Here is a 25819-nt window from a genome sequence, read left to right as displayed (position 1 = left end):
GAGCTGTAGTTTACCGCCAGGTGGCGTCTGTGCATCATTTCCGCTCATCAAGTCTCCATAGCAACTGACAACATTAGCCGAGTAGTAGTTTGTTATATTTATGTGGTACTATTCTCTCTCTCTATTTTTGTCAAATATTTAGTCATAGATAATATTCAGAGTTTCTCCGGTTGTTTTCTTATCAGTGAGCTAACTCAGCTAGCTAGTGGCTCATTAATATTAGTGTTTGCTAACTCCAAAGTAAGACGACATTTACCTGAAGATGTCCTCCACTGGCGGTACAGAGGGTGTTTTGCAGCAGGTCAACCAGTTCTGGTCCATGCTGGACGACCTGTCTCAAAATGACCCCGCAGCCTACCGCAGGTTCATCCACAAACAAATGGAGGAAGGGGCTGAATTAATGGCACCGCCTGAGCTCGACTCCAGTCTGTGCACTGAAATCCTGGTGAGTTATAATGTTAAGTAGCAGCGGCGTATTAACTGGTTAACTTTGCTTTAGAAATCTACAAGCCTGCAGAAACCATTTCTCTCGTTAAACATTCAGCGCCAGGGGAGGAAAAAGCACACGTGTGTCTCGTTAATTGTGGGCCGGTGTGCAAATCCTGTGACCTATCAGATTCTGTGAGTCACTGAGGAAGTTCACCTGTATTGACACTGTTGATCCTGCAAACGTTTTTAATATTTGTTTTATTTTATTTTTACATATCTTAATTTGAAAGTGCAGTAGTGTGCAAAGGTTAGTAAAGTGAGGATGCTTTCAAAAATAAAGACATGAATAGTTTTTATTTATCGATAAACTTTATACAAAGTGCAGTAAACAGAAAAAAACCTAAGTCAAATTAATATTTGGTATCACCACCCCTTGTTCTTCTGGGTTCACTTACACACATGTTCTTAAGGTACTTGGCAGGTAGGCTGTTCTGAGCATCCTGCTGACAGGTCACATCATATGTAATACTATGGGAGCACCTGTATGGTGCTCCTCATGTTCGGCTACAGCTGTCAATTTTTTTAAGTCTGTGGCAAAAACACAGATTCACAAAAGTGAAATGCAGACATTATTACTGATATTACTGAATTACACATTTTAAAAGATGTCATCAAAAGATTTTTTGCATTATTAATTTGTTTGGTCTGTAGTGAAAAAGACCCATCAACTGCTCTCAAAGCCCAGTGCAACATTTTCAAATGTCTTGTTTTCTCTAATCACAGTCAAAAACCTAAAGATAGTCACTCATCATCAGAGGAGGCAAAGAAAACCAGAAAACATTCACTTTTGAGAGGCTACAACCTGTGCATTTTTTTATTTAAATTAAAAATTACTTGAATGATGGCTTGATTATTAAGGTGTGGCTATTTAGTTCTTCTTTTAGTTCACTTACTTAATTGTCACTTTCAGCTCTACTGCCTTACCCCTTAATATACAACATCTGACTTATACTACACACAATGAAGCTGTCACACCTGTGTCCATTTATAGGTCAGAGATAGGGTGTGTTTTTTACAGACAGTACATCTGTGCTCTCAACAGGAGCCCAACAAAGGGTTGCTGTATATCAACATATGCAGCTGGAAACGTGTGCCTGCACCTCAGGATCCCAGCAAGCCACTACCTTTATGTGCAGGAAAACTGGAAACAGACACAGATGAAAGTCAAGGTAAAAGACAAAGCTAATTCTGGTCTTATTTGTATTTTTTTGTACAGCACTTTTTTTCAACTCTGGTTGATTTGAATATGTTTTTTTAAATAAACTTGATTTGATAAAAAATAAAACTATATAAATTGGATGTTTTCCCTCCACAGGCTTATACACTGTGTTGGATGTAGCTTTAAACCCTGTAGTGCTAGAGGAAAGTAAGAAAGATAAAACAGAAGTCTATATGCTGGCCCTGAGCTTTGCCCACCAGCAGCTTGGGTTGAGGTTATCTCAGCAGTACACTGTCATCAGCTGTAGCCCGAAAAGTAGTTTAGATGACTTTCACCGCCGCCTTGGGTTTCAGCAGTCCAAGACCTCCAAACAACCCGACACAGGTAGGGCAATAAGTTTCATATCCTGATAAGCTGCTACAAGCCCTTGATGTTGGAACTATTTTCCTTTGCTGCTGCAGGTGTATCATCTTTCACCTTCTACCTCAGTTTCTAATAATCTATAGCACTCCATTTTTGCAGCCAGTCAAACCCCAGCTGCCCTCCTGCAGCAGATCTGCTCTCTACGTTCAGAGAAACAAGACGTGGAGCTGGAAGCCCAAATTATCTCTAGACCTGCGGAGCACAAAAAGGATTTGATCCAGGTCATCTCCACCACTTTTGTGCAGCCTCAGAAGCCAGAGTACCAACTTCGGGTGAAAATTGATACAGCAGGAGTTCCTCGCAGCGTGGAGCTGACAGTGGAGCTGCCAAAGGTTTGCTCTGTGTCAGAGTGCCAGCTGAGAATCTCCAAGGTTAGCTGTTACACACTCCCTTGAACAGAGTTATAATGAACCACTTTAGAATCCAATGTGTGTCAGTGCATAGTTGGATGTCATTAAAAATACATAACTGACCTGTTCCCACTGTTGTAAGTCTTATAAGGTGCTGAATGTACTTACATCCGCAGGACGACGTCTTACTGGAGGTGGAGGATGTTTACTTTTTGCTTCTGGAGTTTCCAAAAACTGTAAACGAAGACACTGCATCTGCCATCTTTAACAAAAAGAAACGAAGGCTTGCATTGACAGTGGATGTTTTGTGATCATTTGCTTTAATGGAGAAACAAACGCACACAGAGGTGATCAGCAATCTGAAAAACCCAAGCTAACAATCAATAAACAGCTGCCCTGTGAACTGACCCCTCCCAAAACCAAAAATGTTTTTCTGAAACATAGTTGGTTGATCTGCAGCAGCAAATGTAATTCTTCACCCAAAAAACATTAATTGACCTTAATGACAATATGTGGGTTTTGTTTATTAATGTGTGGGCGCATGAGGAGAAGTGTATAATGGCTAGGAGCTGGTGTACGGTGTCATTACCTGATGCTGGGGGAATAATTGACAACAAAATGATCCATGCAATAATTCATGTTTATTAAAACATCAGAATTGATGCAGAACAACAACATCAGTATTTGGCAATCTGGAACGTGTGAAAAATGCCAGTCAACACTTTTATTGAAAGGGTTGCATACTATGCACTGATTGCAGCTTTTTAGAGCACAGCTTATCACATATTATTTATTGTAAGTCACATTACTTTCTTTATAATTCAGAGTTTCAGGTTAACATTACTGACCATTAATTGGTAGCCCCACATATTAATCTATGAGCTGCAAAACAATGTCTAGTATGCATTCCTTCAAAAAAAAAAAAAAAAGTGGTACCCAAATGTCAAATTCAAGTCAAATTCTTCATATGAAACATTCACTTTTAAAACATGGTTTTATACTGAAACGGTGTTAGATCCATTGGTCCCAGTTAATTGTATTATAACTATTCGTTTTTATGGCATCACAAGTATTTTTTCTGTGAAATCCTGGTCCAGTGGGAACAACTGAGGTTTGTAGTGGTGATCTCTGGTTTTTGGCCTCTACCTCCTCTCTCCGTGGTCCTCCTCCACCCACGCTACAATCTTCCCCTCCCAGCCAGGCACGACTGCTCCGTCCTGGAATACCTGAACAGCCAATACCGACATTTACATATCCAAGACAGACTCGCATCTATAATGTACAGCCAAAAGGTCCGCATAGAAACTGAAAATGATTATTCAGTGTTATCATATTCTCTGGGATGGAAATCAGTCAGCCCATAGTGTTTTGAAGTATAGAGCAGGCACGGCTATTATTAGCATATCTTTCTCTTTAACTGGCATTTTACATTTGCCTGCTGAAGCTGATGTGAAAAGAAGTAGAAGCTATAATTTAAGTCCCACGCCTACCTCCTCTTTCACTGTGCCAAACTCCGGGTCAAGGGCCTTGAAGTGGTATCTGAAACTGCCTTGTCTGTCTACAGCGGCCTTGAAGTCACGCAGTGTCACCTCGCCCAGCCTGTAAGCACACACTGTCAGTTATGATCTATGCACACATACACCCCCAGAGGCATTAAGTTTTTCTAGTATAAACATTTAACTATCACAGCCACTGAAGCATCTATATATAGATTTGGTCATGCAAGAACCCAGCTCCAGCCCAAACAGCAATTTCATGCACACTCCAGTGAGGGAACAAACAATAAAATAATAATATAAACCTAGAGCAGCATAAAGTGTGTTTATTTTCACCTTTTTGGGATGTTAATCAGAAACGGAGTGAGCGAGCGATCAGTGAAGTAGAGCACTTTAGTGGATACAGCGGTGTCCAGTCCCGGGCTGCTGTGTGAGTGTGCCATTTCTGGAAATAATTACAAAAACAGCAAACATTGTTTTTCACAACCACAGTCTAAAATGGCTCTGGCATCACAGCCAAATAATGCTCTCTCTGCACATAGCAGTGTAACTGAATGACACAGCCAGAGATGAGATGTTGCAGAGGATGACAAATCCTAAACAAAACAAGGATTTTGTTTGTCTCACTTGAGCTCGGCGGCCAGGAGTCACGGTCTGTTGAGTTGGCTCTGCGTCCTGGTGATTTAAATTCCTCCTGGAGGAAGAACCAATTACTCATGGTAAACTGTCAGTTGCCATTTGTTGTTGACTCGTCATTCATCAGATGACAGATGTGTTGCTACTTTTTAGATGTACTTTGAAATGGTGTGTGTGTGTGTGTGTGTGTGTGTGTGTGTGTGAGAGAGAGAGAGAGAGAGAGAGTGCGTACCCCTCTGTCTTGTCTGCGCTGGGTATCCGCTGAGTGTAATCGGTCCATGAGGCTGGACACACCCTGCTCCAGAGTGTCCAGGGTGTGATGTTGGGGATCGTGGCCAGAAAAACTGTCTCTCAAACTACGCAGTGCCTCCCTGACCAGCTGCAGCTCTTCACCCTGTCACAAACTCTTAATAGTCATACAGGCTCTATAAATGTAGTTTTGATTTTCTATTTATTGTCTAGAAAAAAAAGGCTGGTAGGTGAACATCATGAGATACTAAGTCAGATTTTTGACTCACTAATTAAAATTATAATACTAAATTTGATTTATGACTTATTTCAGTTTAATACTTTGACTTTGTAGGCAAAAGTTTGGGCTTATTATCTCATAAATCTGCTTAAGTATCATCATTTGAACCTCTTGTAATTCTAACTTTGTTTTTCATAATTATGACTTATTACATCATAATTTTGACCTAATATCTCATCATTTCAATGTAATATTTCATAATTTTGATCAAGTCAACATTATTCTTATTTACTATCTCATTTTTACTTACACTTACTACAGTGATAACTTTTCTGCTATTTTTCTGTCTTTCTGGTGGAAATCAGCTTCCATACAATAAGACATCAAGATGAACTTGGTAAACTGCAAATTATAGTATTACAAAAGAGCTGAAATAAAAATAAAAAAGGGCATGTACCGGTGCATTGTGTTGAAATGCTGGAGGAGATGTCGAAGCCAGTGAGTTGCTGTAACCACCACTTTCACTCCTGAATGACTGTCAAACACACAACACTATATGTAAGTAAAGTGAGTGAGAACACAAAACACAATATGATGTACCCAAAATAAAAAGGTTACTGTTCTTCAACCCTTTTGATTACAGTCATAACCCTGGTCTCAATCAATCAAGCAATCCCACACAAAACTACTCAGGTTTCTGGAGTTTTTCCTCCATGACAAGATGTTTATTGGACGAAAGCTTGGGTATCCTCCCTCACAAACAGCTGAAAAGTTGAGGAGTGAGTTTTCTGTTCTGTGTGCTAACCTGCTACAAAATCCAGAACAGCTGTTGCAGTGATATGGGGATCCTGAAATGCTTAGAACAGATAGAATCAGGAGACCGAGAGCTTTCAAACAACCTCTAATTTGTCTGAAGATTGAGTCAAACACAGACCAAAAAAAAAGTACAGTATTACTACCAAGGCCAAAGCGTCCCACTGGTGGGAAAGTGTATTATAAAAGGTTAAATCTCTTAAACTGGACTTTCATTAATACTTTCATTACAAAACTTTCAATAGTTTTTTAACTTATTATTATTTACTTAAATTATCTCTTTATTCATTTTAAATTACTGGAATTGGTTTTATTTGTTTTACTCTGATCCAGTTAATGTCTTTTGTTGTCTCATCTGATTTCACATCTGATTTTGTAATTCCTTGATTTTAATTTGCTGCTTGTGTGAAATACTTTGCAACCTTGGTTTTGAGAAGCGCTCTATAAATAAAGATGATATATTATATAATTACATATATCTTTTACCTCCAACCATATATTGTGGAAATACTTGAAACATGTCACGCTCCATACCCGTGCAAGGCTGACCTCATGTGCCTTATGCTGAGCTTCATCGAGTTTTTGTTGCTGTTGCTGCAGTATCCTGTCCTTCCTCCCAAGTTGCTGCTATTGTAACAAGAAAGATGGATGACACAAGTCTTCATATACATGTGTGTATCTCAGGAACGCACTGAAATGTAAATAAAAAAAGACAATACCTCATATTCACTGAGTAATTTGTTCCGTTCACTCAACTTGTGTTTGAGCTCTGCCTGCAAACAGAAACATCAGTTTGATATATGAGGGCTATATCATTCTCACATAAACCTGCCCCCGCGGGTCAAGCAGGGCAAATATTTTATTGTGTCAAATGGAAATCATCACTTGTCTCACATTTTCCCCTTCCAGCTGATCTTTGGCCATGTTGCATCTCAGTAGTTCCTGCTTTAGCTGCAGCACATTATCCTCCTGCACTGCCAAGCGCTGCTGCAGAGCATCCTAATGAGAAAGAGAGGGAGATCAAAGAAACGTGCACAGAAGACCTGACTACAGATACATCCACCTATCGACAGCATACACCCACCTCTAAGCTTTATTATCTTTATAAAGAAATGAAAAATATATGTTGTGTATGACAGAGCCTGTAGAATCCTCAATTTGGGAGGGTACACGAGTGGAATAGATTGAATTATATCCTATAATCCATTTTGAGTCACACATAAAGGACAAAATTAGAGTAAGCGGTTTACCTTGATGGCCTGAATGTGACGCGCCTCTTGTTTGTGTCTCAGGAGTTCCCTCTAAAAGCCACACAAGTGAACAGAGAGACATTAGAGAAAGGGACTCTTTGCTCGTAAGGCAGCTCTTCTATACCAAACCTAATTACATTTACGTCCTGTACCTTGAGATCAAGGGCTTCCTCCATGCTTTGGTCCAGACGACTGCGGATTAGAACCTTCAAAGGGAGAGAGGGCATGAGCAGCGTAATTAGAGAATGGAAAAATGTCAGATTGTATGAGGAGGCATTGGGCCTGTGTGACAGCAGGCTAGCAGTTTAGAGAGATTCATTCGTGCTCTACGGCATCCACTCTTGAGAGGAGTGATGGCTGCAAACCTCATCACAACAGAGGGGCTGACACTGACACTTCACAGAGAGAGGCGAGCAAGTGTTGTTTTCTTGAATTAGCAGAGAGAGGGCACTGTACCAGCTGCTGTTCAGTGTTAGCCCGGTTATCTCCGAAGCTCACAGATCCATCCTGGTCCTCTTCAGGGAGGGAGCCATGGAGCAGCAGAGCCTGAGGACAAAAGAAGAAGCCTGATATATTTCTGTATTTTGTATTTGTAAATACTGAAATGCTGTATTTTCATACTTGGCTGCTCAACAGGTTTTCCATTTCAGCTAATCAAGCCAATGAATTCAGTGAACTGAATCAAATTAAAGCAAATTGAAAAGCTCGTAGAGGTATACAGAGACTTCCTCTGCTCACCTACATCAACCCGTATATACACATCACCACGCACGCATACACACATATTTAAAGCATAAAACAAAAACTCTCCCCTGATACCAAAACGATCCTTCCAAGTCTATTAAATTAATAATGAACACTTTTAAGTTTCAAATTTTACAAGAGGGTGCTTATTTGCTCATTTGTATTATCTGTTAGTATTCTTAGTATTATCTTAGCATAGCAATATCTTCTTTGCTGTATTGCATTTGCCCAGAATTTGATTTCTTACATCAGCAGTGATGTGAGTTCATGTAAATCCCTGAAGGTCAGTGTGGAATAGAGAAAGGTCTAAAATGTCTAAAAGCAATTTTTGTTTCATTCATTTGAATCACTGAACAAATCTGAGATGTGGGTGGTGATTCAGATTCCTGGAACCAGGCTACAAACTCAATATATAATTGTCTTTAACTAAAATGGATCCCATAAAGATAAAAATATAGACAGGGCTGTCCAGCTTAGTAAAGGGATTGCACTCAGTGTGAACATGACAGTATTATGTGGGTAGTTGACAGGTCTATTTCTGTAAAAGTCACTTCACACATCTATTTTAGGTTCTCTACAGCGTGTTGACTACAGTATGTCGACTTGTTAAAAATACTCCATCTTTGGATATTGTACAGACGTGTGATAAAGATCTTGCTTGATCTATATCAATAAACTGGAGAAGAATATGGAAAAAACATCACGTTCTCTTCACACATTTGGAGTCAGCAACTACTACATTTTAAGTTTGTGCATGAACTTTATGTATCAGCTGAAGGAAGAGGTTCCTGGTGATGACTGCAGTACCTCCTTATCTTTATAATTTCAAACACTTTTTCCTCATATGATGTGGGATTATTCCTCTGTAACATATTTTTGGGATGTCCTGATGTATTCTTCTTATTTGTTATGTATTGATCTCTGTATATTGTCTGCTTTACTATCATCTGCACATGAATTATTTCAGCATAAAGATGATAACATGGAAGAATGTGCAGGAAATATAAGCATGGAACTGGAACAAAAGAGAGAATGGACATAAAAAAAACAAAAAACTGCATTTTAACAATTTTTTACATTCAGATATATACTGTATGGACCCTGTGTACATAAAATACAAAATATTATAATATATATTCAGTATTATTTTCATATTTTACAAACATTCAAAATATTGGACTCTGCAAATAAAAACATTTCCATTGCAATAGAGGCACCTGAGTAGCAACTTAATCATTAAATGTCACAGAGATAATTTTGCATAAACTTGTCAATAGCGGACAACCTGTATATTGATTTGTTGAGAAAAGATAGATAGGAGATGGTATTTTGAAGAAAGTCAAAACAGAGACAAAGAGAGGGCAAGAGTTTATCCAAGTGCCTTAATTTACTTATTCACCTTTATTTATCTCAAATTGGTGACTTGACCCGAATGCCAAATGTCCTTTCTTAGCTAAATATTTCAACATAGACATAAAGGATAGAGAGCATCAGGTGTTAATGATGAATCTTGTTAGCCTGATACTCAGAGAGAAGTCAGTTTTTTTTTATTCTTTATATCTATCATTCTTCTTATTTTATTGCTATAAAATAATTTTTAGTATAGTCTATTTGAATCCATGAAAAAACAGTGCAGACGTGGGCAGGTGATCATAATCTGAAACCTGGCTAAAATTTCACTGTTTGCTAAATTTGAGCTGTGGACTTCCTCTGATGCATCTGTGGTCTTTGTGCCTTCTGTCAATATGTTCATAGCAGTGGTGCAGTTTGTTTTTCATGTGTGCTGTCATCAGGAACTTACCTGTAGGCGAAACACCATCCTCCTGGCCTCCTGCATCTCTTTCTCCAGCTGCTCCTGGTGGGCGTCCAGCTGCTCCTCCCAGGACTTCTCCTCCTCCTGCCCATCATGCCCGAGGGAGGGACACAATCCACAGAAAGACACCTCCTCTGAAAGGAAGAGATGAACATGGGGGGATGAGGCAAGGGAGTTTATGTTTGGATTCACTGCATCGTATTTTGCTCAACAAGTGCTGATGTGCAGCCAACCAACCTGTGACAGATTTTTTCTCTGTCAGCTCAGATTTGTCATCCTGAAGTTCCCCCTGGTCTTCAGACTGATCATGGATGGTTTCCTCTTTAGGGGTGTCAGTGGCCTGGGTGATAACATACTCCTCTTTGGGGGAGTGAGCAGGGCTGGCTGAGCTGAGACTGAAACAGATGGTGGGCACAGGCAGGAGTGAGCGTTTGCATCTCCTGCCAAATGAATGGCAATAAATAAACCTAGCTACATAAAATGGAGATATACAATTTAATAACTCCCCAAGGAGGACAAAAATGTGAATTAATCCCATCTGGGCTAAATTTTTTAAATCTGATTTTAAACATGAAATGTCCAGAGGAATCCAGTGTATCACAGCTTATTAAACAAATAATAAAATGAATGAAAACACATCACAGAACAGGACTGAAACCTGTTCAGAGAATACACAGCCAGAACAAGAATGCAACTCTGTCATTTTCCCACAGGAAATTCTTTACATAGTTTGCTCCCCCTTTGGCCATAATTTCAAAACATAATGCTTGCATAGTTTTCTTAAAGACTGGTTTTCTTGCAGCTTATGAATATATGTTTTGTGTTTTCTGAGAGCAATGCTAGTGGCTTGAGGTTCAGGCCAACTGTCATCTTCACTATGCTGTGTTTGTAGAAATAAGATACAGCTACTGTGACCTGTGACCTATGGCATTATGCATGGTCCTTTAACAGGGGATTTCGTCTTTTTCCCTCTATGTCTGTGGGAAAACAAGCCTGCGTCTGTGGAAACAGATCTAAACTCTGTGCTAGCAAAGGGATAGAAAAGCACCACAATTCATCACCCTGTTCCCGAGGCTAAAGACTAAGAAGGAAAAGAAATATAACAGTGGACTTAACCGTGGGATAACACTGTGTTGAGAAACCAGTGAATGTCCTGAAGGATTGCATTTGCACGGTCAAACATGTTCTTCCCATACATATGCAGCAAGATCTGGATTGTAGTCGATGAGATTTTCTGCTTATCTAATAGCATTACTCAGCACAAGCTAATATCACAACAGACAGCAAACAGTAACACTTGTATTATCTGTCACTTTTGAGTTCACACTGCCTCTGCATGGAATAATTGTGCATAATATTTCTGTGACTTATTCATCATAATGTGCACTTAAGTTCTGTTTTAGGACTAAGAGTCTGCAACAATACAGGTGAGAGCCTGTGAGATAAATGCTAATGTCAACATGTTAAATGCTTAAAATGACAATGCTGACATGGAACTATAATGTTCACCATCTTCATTTAGCAAGGTAGCATGCTAACGCTTGCGTATTAACTCTAAACACTCAGTTGGCTATTCATTGGACAAGGGCACAACAGTGCTAACCACTGCACCACTGTGCTGCCCTAAATCCCAATGTCAGAATACTAAATTGGTCAATTCATTGTTTTGATGCCCAGGTTAGAAAATTTGTTATTTCACAGCTTTTATTTCCTATTATTGATTATATCATACAACAGAACACTTCTGGAACACATCCCCACCCTTTAAATGTAGTTTACAACATTTGTAGATTTGTCTTGAGGTGACGTTATCTTACACATCATTGTTCCACTTAACTGGTTACCACTAAACTCTAATGGACATTTTCATTGGTTGCTTTTTATTTTCAAATCCATTTGCTTCAACTATCCTTTATACTTTAAACTGCTTTTAGTTCCATTTAGATACATAGTCAACACCATTTTATTTATTGTGCCATTAATTTCTAAGGAAATTGGAAGACATGCTTTTCAATTTAAAGCACCATCACACTGGAACAATTTGCTGAACTCGCTCAGATCTATTACTACCTTTCATGGCTTTGTTGGCAGGGATAACTTATTTTATTCCATGTTAGTTTTGTAACAGAGATGTAGTGTGTGTGGTTTGGGAGTGTAGGAGAGCCTGTGTGTGTGTGTGTGTGTGTGTGTGTTTTTGTTGTGGTTTGTATGCTAATTGTTTTGTGTCACCTGGATTATTTTATTGTACTATCATTACTGTTATTTATAAAGGAAATTATGCATTTCAAGGGGTTTATCCTCAATTACAAGTGATGCTGATTGGAATCTTTTGTTGGTATTTGGTCATAAACCAAACCACTGTTTGAACTAAAATATTGACCTGATGATGGTGCTAGATGAAGAGTCAGAGGGTCACCAAAGTCATTACAACTAAGCCTGAGGGGGACATGGATGTGTGAATGAAATTACATGGTAATCCGTCAAATAGTTGTCACAAAAAAACACAAATGTCCACCTCATGGTGGCGCTAGAGGTAAAGTCAGGGGATGACCAGAGTCATTAGGATTGATAGTCTGGGCATCATGGATATGTGCACCAAATTTCATGGCAAATTATCCAAAAGGTGTTGAGATATTTCAGTCTGGACACAAGTGATGGACCAACTGACATACCGAAATTTTTGTCCTGCTGCTAGCATGTCCAAAAAAAGTATATACAATTTCTTATAGTGTGAACTTTTTAATTCAGGCGAGTTAAGTCATGTGACAGTTATCAGGCTACAATCAGCACACTGAGCAACCTCTGTTAGTTATGTCATCCCAACTCCTCCAAAAGAGTAATTGCAACAGGTCACGTAAAAAAAAATGAACTGAGCGTCTTATCAGATGCTGCTGTGATTATCCTTAAGTGTTTTTCACAAGGGGATCAAAGAAGCTGCCTCCTACTAATCTTGTCGTTGCAGATGATGACATTATCAAGATACCCTCTATCATTGTTTCAGACTGCAGTTCAATAAACTCTAACAAATGTATTTTAGATGCTAGCTTCTGATCTGTTGCACCAAAGGAACACATACATACAGACAGATTTGGAACATATGGGCTAAGCCAGAGATTAAGCGCTGGGATTTGCAAGAGATGAGCTTCAGTGCAACAGATTAACATCATTTGATCAGCACTGGTGGAAAGTTACTACATACATTTACTCCAGTAGCTACTGTACTCCAGCGCAACTTTGAGGTACCTTTTAGTGTTTCCATTATATGTTACTTTACACTTATGCTTCACTATATTTCAGAGGGAAATATTGCACTTCTGACTCCACTACATTTATCTGACAACTGTAGTTACTTGTTCACTCGTAGATTTTATATAAAAAACATATGATAATCTTAATAAATACAATTTATTGCTAGAACACTGAACCAGTCCTCCACAACCTTTTTGGCTTGTGGCCCCTTAGAAAACAGCAGTGTCTAGTTGGGACATTTCAGATGTCTAGCAGACATTTCTACCAAAGAAAGATCCCCCCTTTACACTTCTCAGATGGTTTCACTTAAAACAGTTTGACACCCAAAGAGGTAAAATGATGCAATGAATCATTTTAAAAATTCTTTAAAATAGGTGTGTGGCATAACTTTGATTTTTCTTCTTTCCTGTCCCATTAATCATCTTCAACCCTTCAGATTTATATTGTTTTTTATTGTATTTAAGTGGTTAAATTCACTTTCACCTCAACCAGCTACAGCAGAAATATTCTGGTCATAGACTGATGCATCAGTATTGATAATCTAATAAAGTTATCAAAATAATAAATCAATCAATCGTGGGTTTTTTTTTCTAAAGTATGAGTACTTTAACTTTTGATACTTTGAGTAAATTGCTGATAATTGCTGATAAAAATATAATTAGGATTTTCAAATGCAGGACCTTTTATATATTTTTACATTGTTGTATTTACATTCACTTATGTATCTGAGTACTTCTTCACCACTGGTGATCAGCATGAAACGTTTATCCATTAAAAGATGGAAGACTTTGATTTAGAAGTTCAGTTTCTATATAGTGGTTTTTGTGGTAAACACAAAATCTTGGAAAAGATGGTGGCTTTTTAGAATATGTTCACAATCCAAAAGCCAGTTTTATCAAACAAAAATGTAGAAAAAAAACACCCTTTATTTGATATTCCATCCTCTGAATCATGAAATGGAAGAGTCGGTAATGGAAGTTGGACTGTGGTTGCTAGGCAATAGCAGCTCAGCTCACACAGACAAATACAGGGACACACCCACACCTACTGCACTGTAAACACTGAACAATAACCTGCACAGTTTGGGTATCAGTCAGTTGTTATGGTGGTATATGTTTCTAACACCAAGACTGAGACACACAGACGCTGATCAAGATGATTAAGACGATGTATACTCTCATGAATTTAGGCCTCGTGTATTGTATATCTCCCTCCACTGATACACTCATGTATTGTAGACAAAAAGAGCAGTCTGTCTTCACGTAGAGAAATAATAATAATAATAAACAGCACTTACCATTTCATCTGTTTTGCTCCCATGCTGGTGTTTACAGGCTTAACCTCCCAGACAGTCGGAGCGCCGCATCTGGGTGATGCCCTGCTTCTCAGTTAGGACCATAGCCCAAACACAGCCAGAGGCAGCAGGGAGGGGAGCAGCCCTGAAAGCAGCAACCAGAGGAGTCTCCACGTCGCACACTGTGTTCAATCAGACATAACAGCACATTCAAATCCTCTCCAGCAGCATATTCCTAAAAACATAAAGCTCCAAATCCCAAACACAAGCCCTGAACCCTTCCCCTAAATCATACCAAGGCTCAGTCCTAGCTGGCAGAGGCAGAAAGAGAGAGACAGAGGGAGAAAGGATTGGGGCTCAGCAACACCAGCGACTGAAGTCTGCCTGGTTTCTCATTGCACTCGCCTTGTGGTTGAGCTCACCAGCTCCCATTCACGAACACAATGTTTTTTGTTCCTTGCGGACAAGAACTGATGCAGCCCTTGTGCATCTTTTTCACCCTTTTTTCTCTGCCGGTCTGTTTGCATTTATTGCCTCCGCCCTCCCTCCCTGCCTCCTTCCCTCTTTCGCTTCTGCTCGGTCGCACTGGCTTTGTATCAGTCTTCCCTTCTTTCAGTGAGCGAGGATGTCAGACATGGCTCTGTCTGGGTGTGTTTACCCTCCCCCCTCTCCCTCATTCCTCCTCCTTCCTTTCCCCACTGCTCTCTCCTTTCACGAGGAGGAGGAGGGAGATTCTCTCCTTCTCTCTCCTTTCCCTGTGCTTTTTCTGTATTGTATGTCACTGCAGCTAAAATGAGAGCCAGCACATGGATGGAAAAAGAGACATGAAAATCTATATGATGAACTCTTTTGTTTGTTGAAAAAAAATCACAAGCTTGCAAAACAACAACCACACAAGCTGAAATGAGAGGTTAATGATATATTTACACAGTCAGTATGGAGTTCTTTGAAAATAAACAAATGGAAATTGGTATCTATAGGACGCACACATATCAGCCTACAATTACAGCTCTTTTCACAGCAGCCATGGTTGTGTAGCATATGTTGTAAACAGTGTTTTTTAATGCAATTGTGACAGGAACCTTTAAAAAGAGTTATTTAGAAAATACACCAAAACATCAGAGCCAGATGAAACCTCAAATGTAAAAAGTGTCAGCATTATAATTTGAGCAGCAGGCAGCAAGAACAAAAGGTTTTCTACGACATGTGTTAAGTACTCCTTTGAGAAGCGTTTTGACTGAGCACACTGTCATTAAGCTGTTAGAAAATGTTGCTGGTGTCATCAGCAAGAATGTGAAATAGGTCTCAACGTGGCAGCTTGCAATCCTGCCCAGAACAAAATGACACTGTCTTAAATTCTGTATGAGCATCATCAGCATATGCTCCAATGAACTATTTTACTGTAGCGTGTTAACACAGAGCCATGAAAATGCAGGCTAAAGCAGTCCTAGATTTATGTCATCAATATAAAGTACCTTATAGTGTTGGCTATGCGGAATGGCCCATCTAAGAATACTTATATTATGTTATTAGATTAAAATTATGGCTAAATTAATGAGTAAGCATCACATGTTGCAAGGCAGGGCTAATTTTACTATTCATTATAGTTTTGGGTAGTTTAAACTTTAATAATAAATAATAATTACTTGATGATCTTATTTTGTATTAATAATCTGCATCTGCAAAGTAACTAGTAAATACCTAGTAAGTACCTGAAATTACTTTCCACCACTGTATTTCAAACATGCATGTGTGTCTAGATTAGATTGATTTCCTATGACATGACTGAGATGTGCTGATTTTCTTTTCTTTTTTTGGACACCAGAATGAAAACAGCTATCTAGAATACAATTAAAAATCATAGGAATTTGTTAAGAGTGAATTTCAAATCCTGTTTTATACTCCATAGAATCTCAACATTATTGCAGCATGTTAACACATGTTGATTGGTGAGCTACAGATGTGTTACTGGTCAGTGCATTTTTTTACCTCTGGACAGAGCCAGGCTAGCTGTTTCCCAGGCTAAGCTAACAGACTGCTGCCTGTAGCTTCATATTTCATGTACAGACATGAGGATTTCCTGATATTGATCTTCTCATCTAACTCTCGCCAAGAAAGCAATTAAGTTTCCCAAAATGTTGAATTATTCCTTTTATGTTGATCAGTATTTATGCATAATCATTGTCACTCAGATTAATGATTTTCATCATATTATGGCAACTGGTATTAAACTAATCAAACTGTTTACTTTTATTTAATAGACAAAAGAACGAGCATAGTTAAAAACTATTCTGAAGGAATATGTTCCCTTAGGTTTGTAATTATTCACACTGTGTCTATGATTCACTGTCTTTTGTAATCCTCAGATGTATAAATTCACTGTGCGTCAGCTGTTTTTGTCAAATATTTGGTTAAAATTTGCAAAACTGCCAACTGGAAAACACAGGAAAATTTGGCTATGCTTTTCCTGCGAAAACAAAAGTGTCCGTCGAGACAAGAAAATCAAAGTGGCTGCTGTATCCACCTACAGTATCTGATATTGTTGGGCAAGGATTAAATAGATAAACTCAAAGTGGGACCATGCAGCACTCAGTCCATGTAATATTTGCAGAGAATAAGTAGTGCATGAATATTGGGCAAAGGGAGCTGCTGGTGAAGCGTTGATATCAGTTTGACATTCAGTAACTTCTCATTTCTATTCTTTTCAGCATTACTTTCAATGTTTTTGCTCCAGTATTAAAAAGACAAGGACAAACTCAGGTAACAGGCAGAAAATTAAGACTTGGCAGACCAAGATATGATTGAGGGAATTGGGGGAAACAAGGTGTTTCTTTAACAGAGAATATTCAATGGCTGCATGGATGATATATAAGGAGTGACTTTGTTGTTCAAAGTGTGGTGGGAAAGTCATTCCACCACTGGGGAGCCAGGAGGTGGGAAGAAAGCCGGTTTGCCACAGGGACAGCATGCAGTCAGCCAATTTGTAAATCAAATGAGCTGCTCAAACAGAACATATTGTTTGCATGGTCACCATGGATTCTGATTGTAAATTATTATTGTGCCTGCTATGAAACAAGAGGTACCAATCTTTTTTATTTCACTGACCTTCAAGCAGATATGTATGAAGCACCACAAAATGATAAGACTTTGTCCCTGGGAATCTCATCCCATTTTTGTTGTCAAATACAATTTGTAAAAGGAAGTCAGTGGCTGTTTACATTCATTGTTTGGGTGATAACAGCATATTGTGAGAAAGTTAATTGAAAGTCAGTCTGTCGTTATAAATCAGCTGTTGCCCAAAAAATTCATGCATCAAATAAACTATTTGGCTCGGATATTATCTGAAAATTATCAAGCCCTAAGAGCTCATTCTTATGTCAAGGCACATCCTCCTAAATTTGCAATTTGCTTAACAGAAAATGTTTGGAAAAGTTTAGTCTTCATATGAATAACAAAAATATTCAATCATGCCCTATCTTTAGAAATCTCAGATCTACTTTGATACACACCAAAACATTCCTGCCAAATTTCACTGAAACCTGTCAACAAATGTTCTTATATATAATCATGCTTACAAACAAACAACAGGCAAAACACAAATACTCAGTGCTGGAAGAACTATTTGTATCCTTTACCTAACTAAAAGTAATAATATAACAGTATAAAAACACTCTATTACAAGTCAAATGCCTGCATTCAAACCCATAAAAAGAACAGAGGTATAATCAGCAAAAATGTAATCAAAGTAAAAACATTTTTTGAGAAAATAAAGAGATTTTTTTTTTTCGTATAAGGAGACATTTTCTGCTTTTTATCAGACAGATATTTTTTGTGTCAAATATTGTTCACAGTGATTTGTACTTGGACTTGACAGGTCTGAGTATCTTGACAAAAAAGGAAGCGTGGATAAGGAGAGATAAAAGAAAAAAACCTAACAAGGTCTAGCTTCTGAGTTAAAAAAAAAAAGCCCATTGTGGTAAGGGTGTTATCAAGGCTCAAGATAGATGGATGTATTGGACAATCCTACTTCAAGACTGAACTCACTCTACCCACTTTACATACAAATATGTAGGTAGGTCTGTAAAATTAGTTCATACAGGAACAAGATGAAACTTTGATTCCCAAAGGGTAGTTGGGAGCACACAATCATCTTCTCACTCAGTGATAACACGGAACAGCTTCCTACATGTATCAGAGTAGACTACTTATTAAAACCACTAATTAGGCTACCACTAAATGAAACACCATACTCTTCATCATGTTATGCCTTTAAAATATTGGCTTACCAGGTTATTTGAAATAGGCTAAAGCCTAATTAGTTTTACAAAATGATATATCTTTGAACATTTTGCACGTAGGCTATGTTGATAAAATGCATATGTATTTTACATTGTTTACACAGTCTTTTGGATGGCTACTCTTAAAGCTAGGGCCTAATATATCATTGTGTGTAACACTCTGAGGACTTTGCATTGTAGTATATTGGTTGCCTGAAGTGATGTAGCACATTTATATGTGGGTATAAGTCAAGACAGGTCAAGCCTAAGCACAAAGTAAGACTGGAGGCAGGGGGATATGATAGAATACTTTTTGTGAACTCATATTATTTCCATTGGTATTCTTATTCAATTGTATTTATTTTTTATTTTAAGTTAAGAGAGAAATAGATAACCTAGATCTTTCATCACACTTCAATAGAACTCAAAATGGTTGATCTGTATATCTTGTGTAAATGTCACATTTAGACATTGGAAATTAGACATTCTGGTCTCATTGGAGCTGTTGTGACCTATTGACATAGCCTACCTGTCCTCACACTAAGTGAAACTGTCAGCCTTGCACATTCTCATAATGCTGAACAAAAAAAGTGATTCTTGTTGTATTTGTGGATAGCTCTGCTATAAGATATAAATGTAACACCCAGTTACCTAGCTACAATTTTGAGATACTTATACCCGAGTTTTTACTACTCTAAACTTATTTGATATAGCTTTAGTTACTTTGCAGGTCAAGATTAATATAAAAAATATTAACCAACAAATAAATATCCAAGTATTATTATAGGATACGACTTTTAGGCAGCGTATAAAGTAATTCAAATGAGGGCTGCAACTAATGATTATTTTCATTATTGATTAATCAGCTAAATACATTTTCATATAATCAATTCATAATTTAGTCTATAAAATGTTATATGTAAGTGTTGAAAAAAAAAAAAAATCAGTGACAAAAGTCCCAGAAGTGGCAAGTCCCACATGTTCCACATTCCACATTTGAAAAGGTGGAATTAGAAAATCTCTGGTACTTTTGCTTGTAGAATGACTGAAATGATTAATTGATTGTCAAGATAGTTCGTTGTTGTTGTTTTTTGTTTTGTTGATTAACCACTAATTGCAGCACTATATAATAACACCCAATAATATTATATAGTTACATTATGCTGAAATGGCTACTTTGTTCTTTTACTTAAGTAACATTTTCAGTTTTAATTGTATGGGAGTATTTTATATTGTTGTATACTTTTTAAAGAATCTCATTAACTTCTTCCGCAACTCTTTATGTGTGCCCCTGTAAGCAATAAAACTCCACAACAAATTCACAGGCTTTAGCTTATCCAGTTGTTAGGGCTAACTTTTTTTGCAAAATAATTGGGTACGTAAACATCAAGTGGAAACCAACACCATGTCTTACATCTTAAGTCCTCATTTCTCTTCTCTTGTTCTTTTTAGCAGGCTGTTGTATTTGTCTGCCCCCTATTCGGTCTGCGAGTTACACAAAAATATCTGGATCTTTTTAGCTTACTAAGCCATGTGAGCCATTTATTCCGTGTATAAAAGGTTGCTAATTAGCTATAGATTTTAGTAGTAGGCTACTGTAAAAAATAATAGCCTATTTATTGCTAAAGTCAAGATTTAAGACAAATATCAACCATTTTAGTGATTATTTTATATTAATGATATTGCTGTTGAATATTGCTGGTGAACCCTTGGAACTAATCACAGTACAGGTCCTTCCAACGTTCAGTGACGTACACTGTACGTTACCGTTACGTACGAAAAAAAAGCGGAAGTACCAGCAGAGACTGAGCTACGTTTTGTTCTTCTTGAATGCTACTCGTTTTGGAAAGGTACCGTTTGTACACATTGACGAAATGATGGTGAAAGTGTACAAGTAGTAGTATTGGTCTGTTGTCCGTAGCGGATTTTAAACAGGTTAGTTCATAGGCCTATTACTACAATTTTATTTGTGCATCTGATTGTCCAACACTGTTAGCTAGCAAGCTAGGCTAACAGGCGAGACTTCGTTTAACAGCTATCACGTATTTAGAAGTTAAGCTGTTATTTCTGCCTTATTTTAACGTTTATTAACCAACAATCGGTTTTGTTTGTCGATTACTTACACGACTGTCTTGTCAGGTGTCGCCATGTCAAAGCAGCCGTTGGGGAAGACCTTGTTGAGGAATGTAATCCGCCACACAGATGCCCACAACAAGGTGCGTTTGAGTTCACATGTTCGTGTAACAAGTGAGAAACACACTCAGTTGTCGCCGGTTTATTAGATACAAGTAGCTATTAGGTGACCTGTCCCCGTGAAAGTCATAATGGTCAGTTTTTATTAAGACTGATTTAGAAAGGTGATGATTCAAGTGTATGGTCATTTTTTAGGATGTTGTTTGTGGTGATTTTGTTTGTTGTATTTGGGTATATGAGGGTAGACTAAATAACCATATAAACTGGCAACTGAGTGTAGGCTATGGTGGGAAACGACAACACTGTTGATTTATTCTCTGTTCCACATAATGTCAGAAAATTGTGTAAAGTGCCCATCAAAATTTCTTAAACTCTATGGTGCAAACAATACTCTGAAAGTTATTTGGTGTACTATAATATAAAAAAAGAAATGCAGCAAATCAGCATATTGTATAAACCTCAGAATGGGTAATGCTTATGTATGTATTATAATGTTGTAAATATCATTTAAATAATTATCAAAATAGCTGCCAATTTTCTGCCCATCTATTTAAATAAATTAATTGTTTCAGCTCTAATAAGTTGCATATTAGAGAAAAAAGTAACTGTTCATGTCCATGTGATGCCAGGATGGTTTAATTTCTCTCATGATATGGTTTTGACAATGTTCTTGAAAATGAGGGCTCAAGAGAAGTTTGATCCCTTAAATAAGAGACAACCTGCACATGGATCAAGGTTTTGGGTTTTTTTCTGGTAAAATGATCTGGTTACCTTGCAAATATCATTGAGTTAAACTATAATTGTAAGTTAGTGATACTGATATTTGGCAGCCTTGAGCATGTACACAAATTGATTTGCAGGATTTTTCTTTACCCACAAGTGTTGAGGAATGTATAAAACCTCTGGAAATATTTGAATCCATTATAATTTTGCTTTTGGCAAATTCAAATTAGGCAGTTGGTGTGTGTGTGTGTGTGTGTGTGTGTGTGTGTGTGTGTGTGTGTGTGTGTGTGTGTGTGTATCAGCAGTTTTTAATGTACTCACTGATGTTGACCCACTGCAGATCCAGGAGGAGATGGAGATGTGGAAAATGCGAGGCTGGGAGATCCAAACGTCCCACGACAAACATTTATCAGATACAGAGTGTGCGAGGTAAGAACAGTGGATGTCCCTGTTTAATTTGAGCCACCTGGATACAAGAGACACCAAAGCTCATTTGGAACTATATTTCATAATGTAGCTCTCACCTCAGAGAACTGTTACTGTATGTTGGCTTGCTGATATATTAATAGTGGTTGTGTTCCAGGGGGCGTATGCACTGTGATCGAGTGCCAGATGAAGCTAGAGACCTAAGTCAAGGCAGAGAGCGAGTCTCTGAACACGACAACCGAAAGGCTCGATACTGGTCTCGCAAACTGTATGAATTTGAGGCCAAAGATCCTGACAGGTACAGTATATGGTATAATCTTCTTTGAAATACATTTAAATACAAGTGTTTTTGCTTTCATGGAAAATGACTGGAAATGGTGAACATTTGAAAGCAAATAACAATAAAAACTGACAAAAATTTACATTTTATGTGCTCCCAACACAGGTGGGGACATAGTGGTTTTAAGGAGCTGTATCCTGAGGAGTTTGAAAGTGATAGGTAAGCAAAAATGCAGCACTGCTTATCTGAGCAACAGATTTTAACTGAGCTACATATGCAACTCTGATTTTAAAGGGGCAATCCAGTGGTTTAGCACTGTACTTTCATGAAATTGGAATTGTAAAACCATCTCCAGTGTGGGCCAAGCTCCATAAAATCCGGATCCTTCACTTCCCACAATGCAGCTCGAGAGCATCTTGCTATGTTGTGTTCATGTCACATCAGATTTATTGTAGTTATGAGCTTCTGACTTGTAAATAATGTTCGCATCTAACAAAACAAATATGGACTGCGTGTAATTCAACGCAAGTTTAATATGTGGTGATGATGTGAAAGCTTCCAGTCAATAACATGGGAATTTGCATCTCTACCATCGACCCTGTGTGACATGTGGCATTAGATACTGTCTAGCAAATGCCACGTCTTTTAAACTTCATGCTATTATGTTTCTGTTAAAAACTGAGCTCCAAGCCAAAGCTGAGATAACCCTGATGACACCATGAAGGATTCATTTTTTTCAGACTTCTACAACTTTTCATAGGGTGAGTACTACTCCTGATGAAAAATAAAATGATCTGATGTGTGAAATTGGTGGATTGCTCCTTTAAGTCATTATTTGATATCTTAAATCCTACCAAGGCTCTGTCTAGCCTGTATTTATTTTGTTCAATTTGTTTTGTTTTTTTTTAGTGAAAAAAATAGAGCTACCAAGAAGCTTTGGCGCCATAAAATGAAAAGGTCAAAGTCGGATACAGAAGCAAGCTTGTCAAAACACTCAAAAAAATCCTCTCGAAAGAAGAAAAAGAAAAAGAAGAAGAAAGACGGGGAAGTAAAGCGAAAAAAAGCTAAGTGTTCAAGCAGTGACGATAGTAGTGACGACAGCAGCGTTACCAAAGACAAACAGAGGAGAAAAAGGACTAAAAGTCGACGTAAGGACAAGAAAAGTGCAAAAGCCAGAAGGAGAGATGATGACAGCAGCTCAGGGGACAGTGATGACGGAGGAAGGGAAAGACAGACTCACAGTCGCAAAAAGCGTAAACAGGACTCCCACAAAGACTCAGACTCGGGGCCAAACTCAGAAAAGAAGAGGAGGAAAAATTGGAAAGCAGCTGGTGAGGAGAGCTCAGATGATAGTTCTGCTGACTGAGATGCACGGACATGGACAGATGCACAACTCAGGTAACGAACAGGAAAACTACTGCAGATCCCTTTGTTCCCCTTAACTGAACAGAGGGCTTTTCACTGTAGGGCCGTTCTGTATTGTACTTTGTTAGACATCAACAAGCCTGTGCTGTCGGCCCTCACTGTGGGCGTTTTGTGTAGCAATATCTCATCACCTCTGCAGTGGCTTGAAGTACTTTGTACAGCAGTGCAGGCAGCAGGCAGCGTGAGGAGTAGGTGGTGGGGTACCCTCATGAAGAATTCTCTCGACTGCAGGCTCATTGATTGATCACTGACTCTCGCCTGAGACTGTCAGCCTAACGTGGAGACCATCTGTCCTGAAATGACCGCTTTTTTAATTTTATTTAAGAAAGAAAAACAGTAAAATTATGCAACTTTCCTCACTGGTTACGATAGAATGTCCATGTGGTTTTAATCATGTTTTTTAGTTTTGTAAATTTTAATATTTGTATGCAGCACATTGTCATGTGTGAAAAATAAACATCTATTTTTCTGTTTTCTGAAATGATTTTTGTTATTTAAAACAGTTGAATATTCAGTATATATATATTTTTTTTAAGAATAACTCTGTGCTTAAGATGTCTGGTGATAAAAAAAAAAAAAATTAAAAACACATCAATTCACACTGTTGTACTGGTTGACATGTACCGCTAGTATACCAAGCAGCTGGGCACCAATTGTGTATCTATCCAAAGCTGAAAATAGTCCCTGACAAATTTCCTCCTATGTAAGTAATATTTGCTAAAACCTACACTGCACAATGGTTTAATTATTTAAATAAATCTGTATATTTATGACCCATTTTTAAAGATTTACATGGTTTGGGGCCAAGTGTCACAGACAAGGTATGGAAGTCAGACAGTAGTGAAAGGCTGACTAACACTGTTGGTTTTAATGTTTTCATGGGATTTGTTGATAATAACAAAAACTGAATATTGCCAGCCTTATCCTCTCACAGAGATAGTTATACATGTTAAACCATGTGTCATAGATCTGACATTTTCATTTTATTCCTGAACATATTGCAGTAAAAATATGAAAACCACCATTTCCACCCGTCTGCTCAGATTCTGTCAGTTTAGAACATTCACACAAATTCGGAGCCAAATAAAGCAATGTAATGAGATGCTAGTGGAAGTCTAGATAGCTGAGTTAATAATTCACACTTGAATACTCTGAAATAACCTCTGACATAAAACAAAAAAAAATTACATTTACAATTTGAGGTCTTGTTATTTTTTTGATTTGTCAGGCTGTTTGTAAAGAAATAAACAGGTTGGTTTCCTCTTCGTAGACCATCATGGATCAGATGTCACTGCAGTCCTGTCTCAGTTTGAACACACACATCTATTCAAGATGCAGAAGACACACCTTAATAAGCTGCTACTCATGATCAAAGTGAATAAATGTAGAGCTTTATGGAAGTGCTCTTTGACTGCTAAGCTAGTCAACGAGCACTCAGTGGTTCAGGTCTGTACTGAAAAGCAGCAGAGTGCCTTCCCCTGAAAGGCCTTATTGCTTAGGGATTCTAATACATTGGTAGGATTTAGTGCCTGAGAAAAAGACTGAAAAACACCAAACAGCCGCGAGTATACAAATTTAACACTAGACATTCAAACAGCACTATTTGAACCAAATGAACATCATCTTCTGTGTCGCTGGTAGGTTTCTTCCTGACACACTACATTCTTATTTTCACATTTTTTTGACAGAGTCAAAGTCTAAATAAACCTGGTAACAAGTAGTAGGCCTGTGCCTATCTGGTTATTTTTAGATAATCGGATGCTGAAGGAAGTGTTGGTAAACCATTTCGAAAGTGTGTGTGTACTGCAAATGCCTGAAGCACTTTGCTGAGTCTGTGTCAATAGGCTAAGTGTTCTCTCTAAGCAGCAGAGAGTGGGCTGTTTTGAGCTTGGCTGCAACTGCCCAGATCTTGGAAGTGGAAAAAAGCAGATGAAATTCGACTGGTCAAATCAGTGTCGACAGAGGTTTTTAAAAACACATTGTCTAGGTTAATAAGCATCTGGCAGGAGGGCAAAATCCATAATTGAATGTGTGTTTATAGCTACATATATCTAACTTATTCAGAATTCTATTATTTAGAAACTAATAAATAAATCATTTCTGGCTCCGAGGATTTCAATATTATTCAGTTGGTCCATCGCCTTCATCCTGACAGAAATATCTTAACTACTGGATGACTTGGCAACACCTCCACGAATATTGCATGGATTGCCATGAAATGTTGTACAGACATTCATGTCCCCCCAGGGTGAATTGTAATAACTTGATTAGCAAATGGTAGCATGCCTTCTTGCTAAAGTAAGATGGTTT

The 25819-nt window shown here is 38.1% G+C and overlaps 3 protein-coding genes across 8 annotated transcripts; 2 read left to right on the top strand and 1 right to left on the bottom strand.

Moving 5' to 3' along the window:
• The first annotated feature begins 92 nt into the window (after positions 1-92).
• On the top strand, positions 93-3350 carry pih1d2 (PIH1 domain containing 2). Of its 2 annotated transcripts, XM_022759738.1 has the most exons (5): positions 93-445; positions 1532-1658; positions 1805-2032; positions 2171-2442; positions 2598-3350. In XM_022759738.1, the coding sequence occupies exons 1-5, from the start codon at positions 263-265 to the stop codon at positions 2730-2732; spliced, it is 945 nt and encodes a 314-aa protein (XP_022615459.1). In that variant the 5' UTR covers positions 93-262; the 3' UTR covers positions 2733-3350. The 2 variants fall into 2 exon arrangements, with proteins under 2 accessions (XP_022615459.1, XP_022615460.1); XM_022759739.1 differs by lacking the exon at positions 1805-2032.
• LOC111232292 (dixin-A-like) lies at positions 2777-20672 on the bottom strand. 4 transcript variants are annotated; one of them, XM_022759736.1, is made up of 16 exons: positions 14481-14792; positions 14189-14367; positions 9880-10037; positions 9631-9776; positions 7542-7631; positions 7238-7291; positions 7086-7136; positions 6730-6834; positions 6555-6608; positions 6322-6459; positions 5480-5557; positions 4786-4947; positions 4545-4611; positions 4254-4362; positions 3912-4020; positions 2777-3647 (listed from the first exon to the last, which is right to left on the bottom strand). In XM_022759736.1, the coding sequence occupies exons 2-16, from the start codon at positions 14209-14211 to the stop codon at positions 3564-3566; spliced, it is 1428 nt and encodes a 475-aa protein (XP_022615457.1). In that variant the 5' UTR covers positions 14212-14367; positions 14481-14792; the 3' UTR covers positions 2777-3563. The 4 variants fall into 4 exon arrangements, with proteins under 4 accessions (XP_022615457.1, XP_022615456.1, XP_022615455.1 ...); XM_022759735.1 differs by lacking the exon at positions 14481-14792 and adding an exon at positions 20586-20672 and having other exon boundaries at positions 2778-3647; positions 6322-6462; XM_022759734.1 differs by having other exon boundaries at positions 2778-3647; positions 6322-6462.
• On the top strand, positions 20256-23935 carry nkapd1 (NKAP domain containing 1). Of its 2 annotated transcripts, none has more exons than XM_022759740.1 (6): positions 20256-20312; positions 20602-20678; positions 21719-21807; positions 21962-22102; positions 22250-22303; positions 22994-23935. In XM_022759740.1, exons 2-6 carry the CDS (start codon positions 20610-20612, stop codon positions 23448-23450), a joined length of 810 nt encoding a protein of 269 aa, XP_022615461.1. In that variant the 5' UTR covers positions 20256-20312; positions 20602-20609; the 3' UTR covers positions 23451-23935. The 2 variants fall into 2 exon arrangements, with proteins under 2 accessions (XP_022615461.1, XP_022615462.1); XM_022759741.1 differs by lacking the exon at positions 20256-20312 and adding an exon at positions 20342-20397.
• Positions 23936-25819: the final 1884 nt, after the last annotated feature.

Source organism: Seriola dumerili, unplaced genomic scaffold (assembly GCF_002260705.1).
Source record: "Seriola dumerili isolate Sdu_G_001 unplaced genomic scaffold, Sdu_1.0 BDQW01000330.1, whole genome shotgun sequence".
Taxonomy (NCBI): Eukaryota; Metazoa; Chordata; class Actinopteri; order Carangiformes; family Carangidae; genus Seriola; species Seriola dumerili.
This window is presented reverse-complemented; position numbering and strand designations above follow the sequence as displayed.

What these genes read in the sequence shown, in the direction of transcription:
- LOC111232292 (XM_022759735.1), bottom strand. Translation starts at nt 14,211, where the DNA reads ATGGGAGCAAAACAGATGAAATG. An exon ending in GGAGCAAAACAGATGAAATG is followed by an intron (nt 10,038 to 14,188) that starts GTAAGTGCTGTT and finishes CATCTGTTTCAG; the next exon opens with TCTCAGCTCAGCCAGCCCTG. An exon ending in CTCCTGGCCGCCGAGCTCAA is followed by an intron (nt 4,363 to 4,544) that starts GTGAGACAAACA and finishes AATTATTTCCAG; the next exon opens with AAATGGCACACTCACACAGC.
- pih1d2 (XM_022759738.1), top strand. Translation starts at nt 263, where the DNA reads ATGTCCTCCACTGGCGGTACAGAGGGTGTTTTGCAGCAGGTCAACCAG. An exon ending in GTCTGTGCACTGAAATCCTG is followed by an intron (nt 446 to 1,531) that starts GTGAGTTATAAT and finishes TGCTCTCAACAG; the next exon opens with GAGCCCAACAAAGGGTTGCT. An exon ending in AGACACAGATGAAAGTCAAG is followed by an intron (nt 1,659 to 1,804) that starts GTAAAAGACAAA and finishes TTCCCTCCACAG; the next exon opens with GCTTATACACTGTGTTGGAT.
- nkapd1 (XM_022759740.1), top strand. Translation starts at nt 20,610, where the DNA reads ATGTCAAAGCAGCCGTTGGGGAAGACCTTGTTGAGGAATGTAATCCGC. An exon ending in TCAGATACAGAGTGTGCGAG is followed by an intron (nt 21,808 to 21,961) that starts GTAAGAACAGTG and finishes GTTGTGTTCCAG; the next exon opens with GGGGCGTATGCACTGTGATC. An exon ending in GAGGAGTTTGAAAGTGATAG is followed by an intron (nt 22,304 to 22,993) that starts GTAAGCAAAAAT and finishes GTTTTTTTTTAG; the next exon opens with TGAAAAAAATAGAGCTACCA.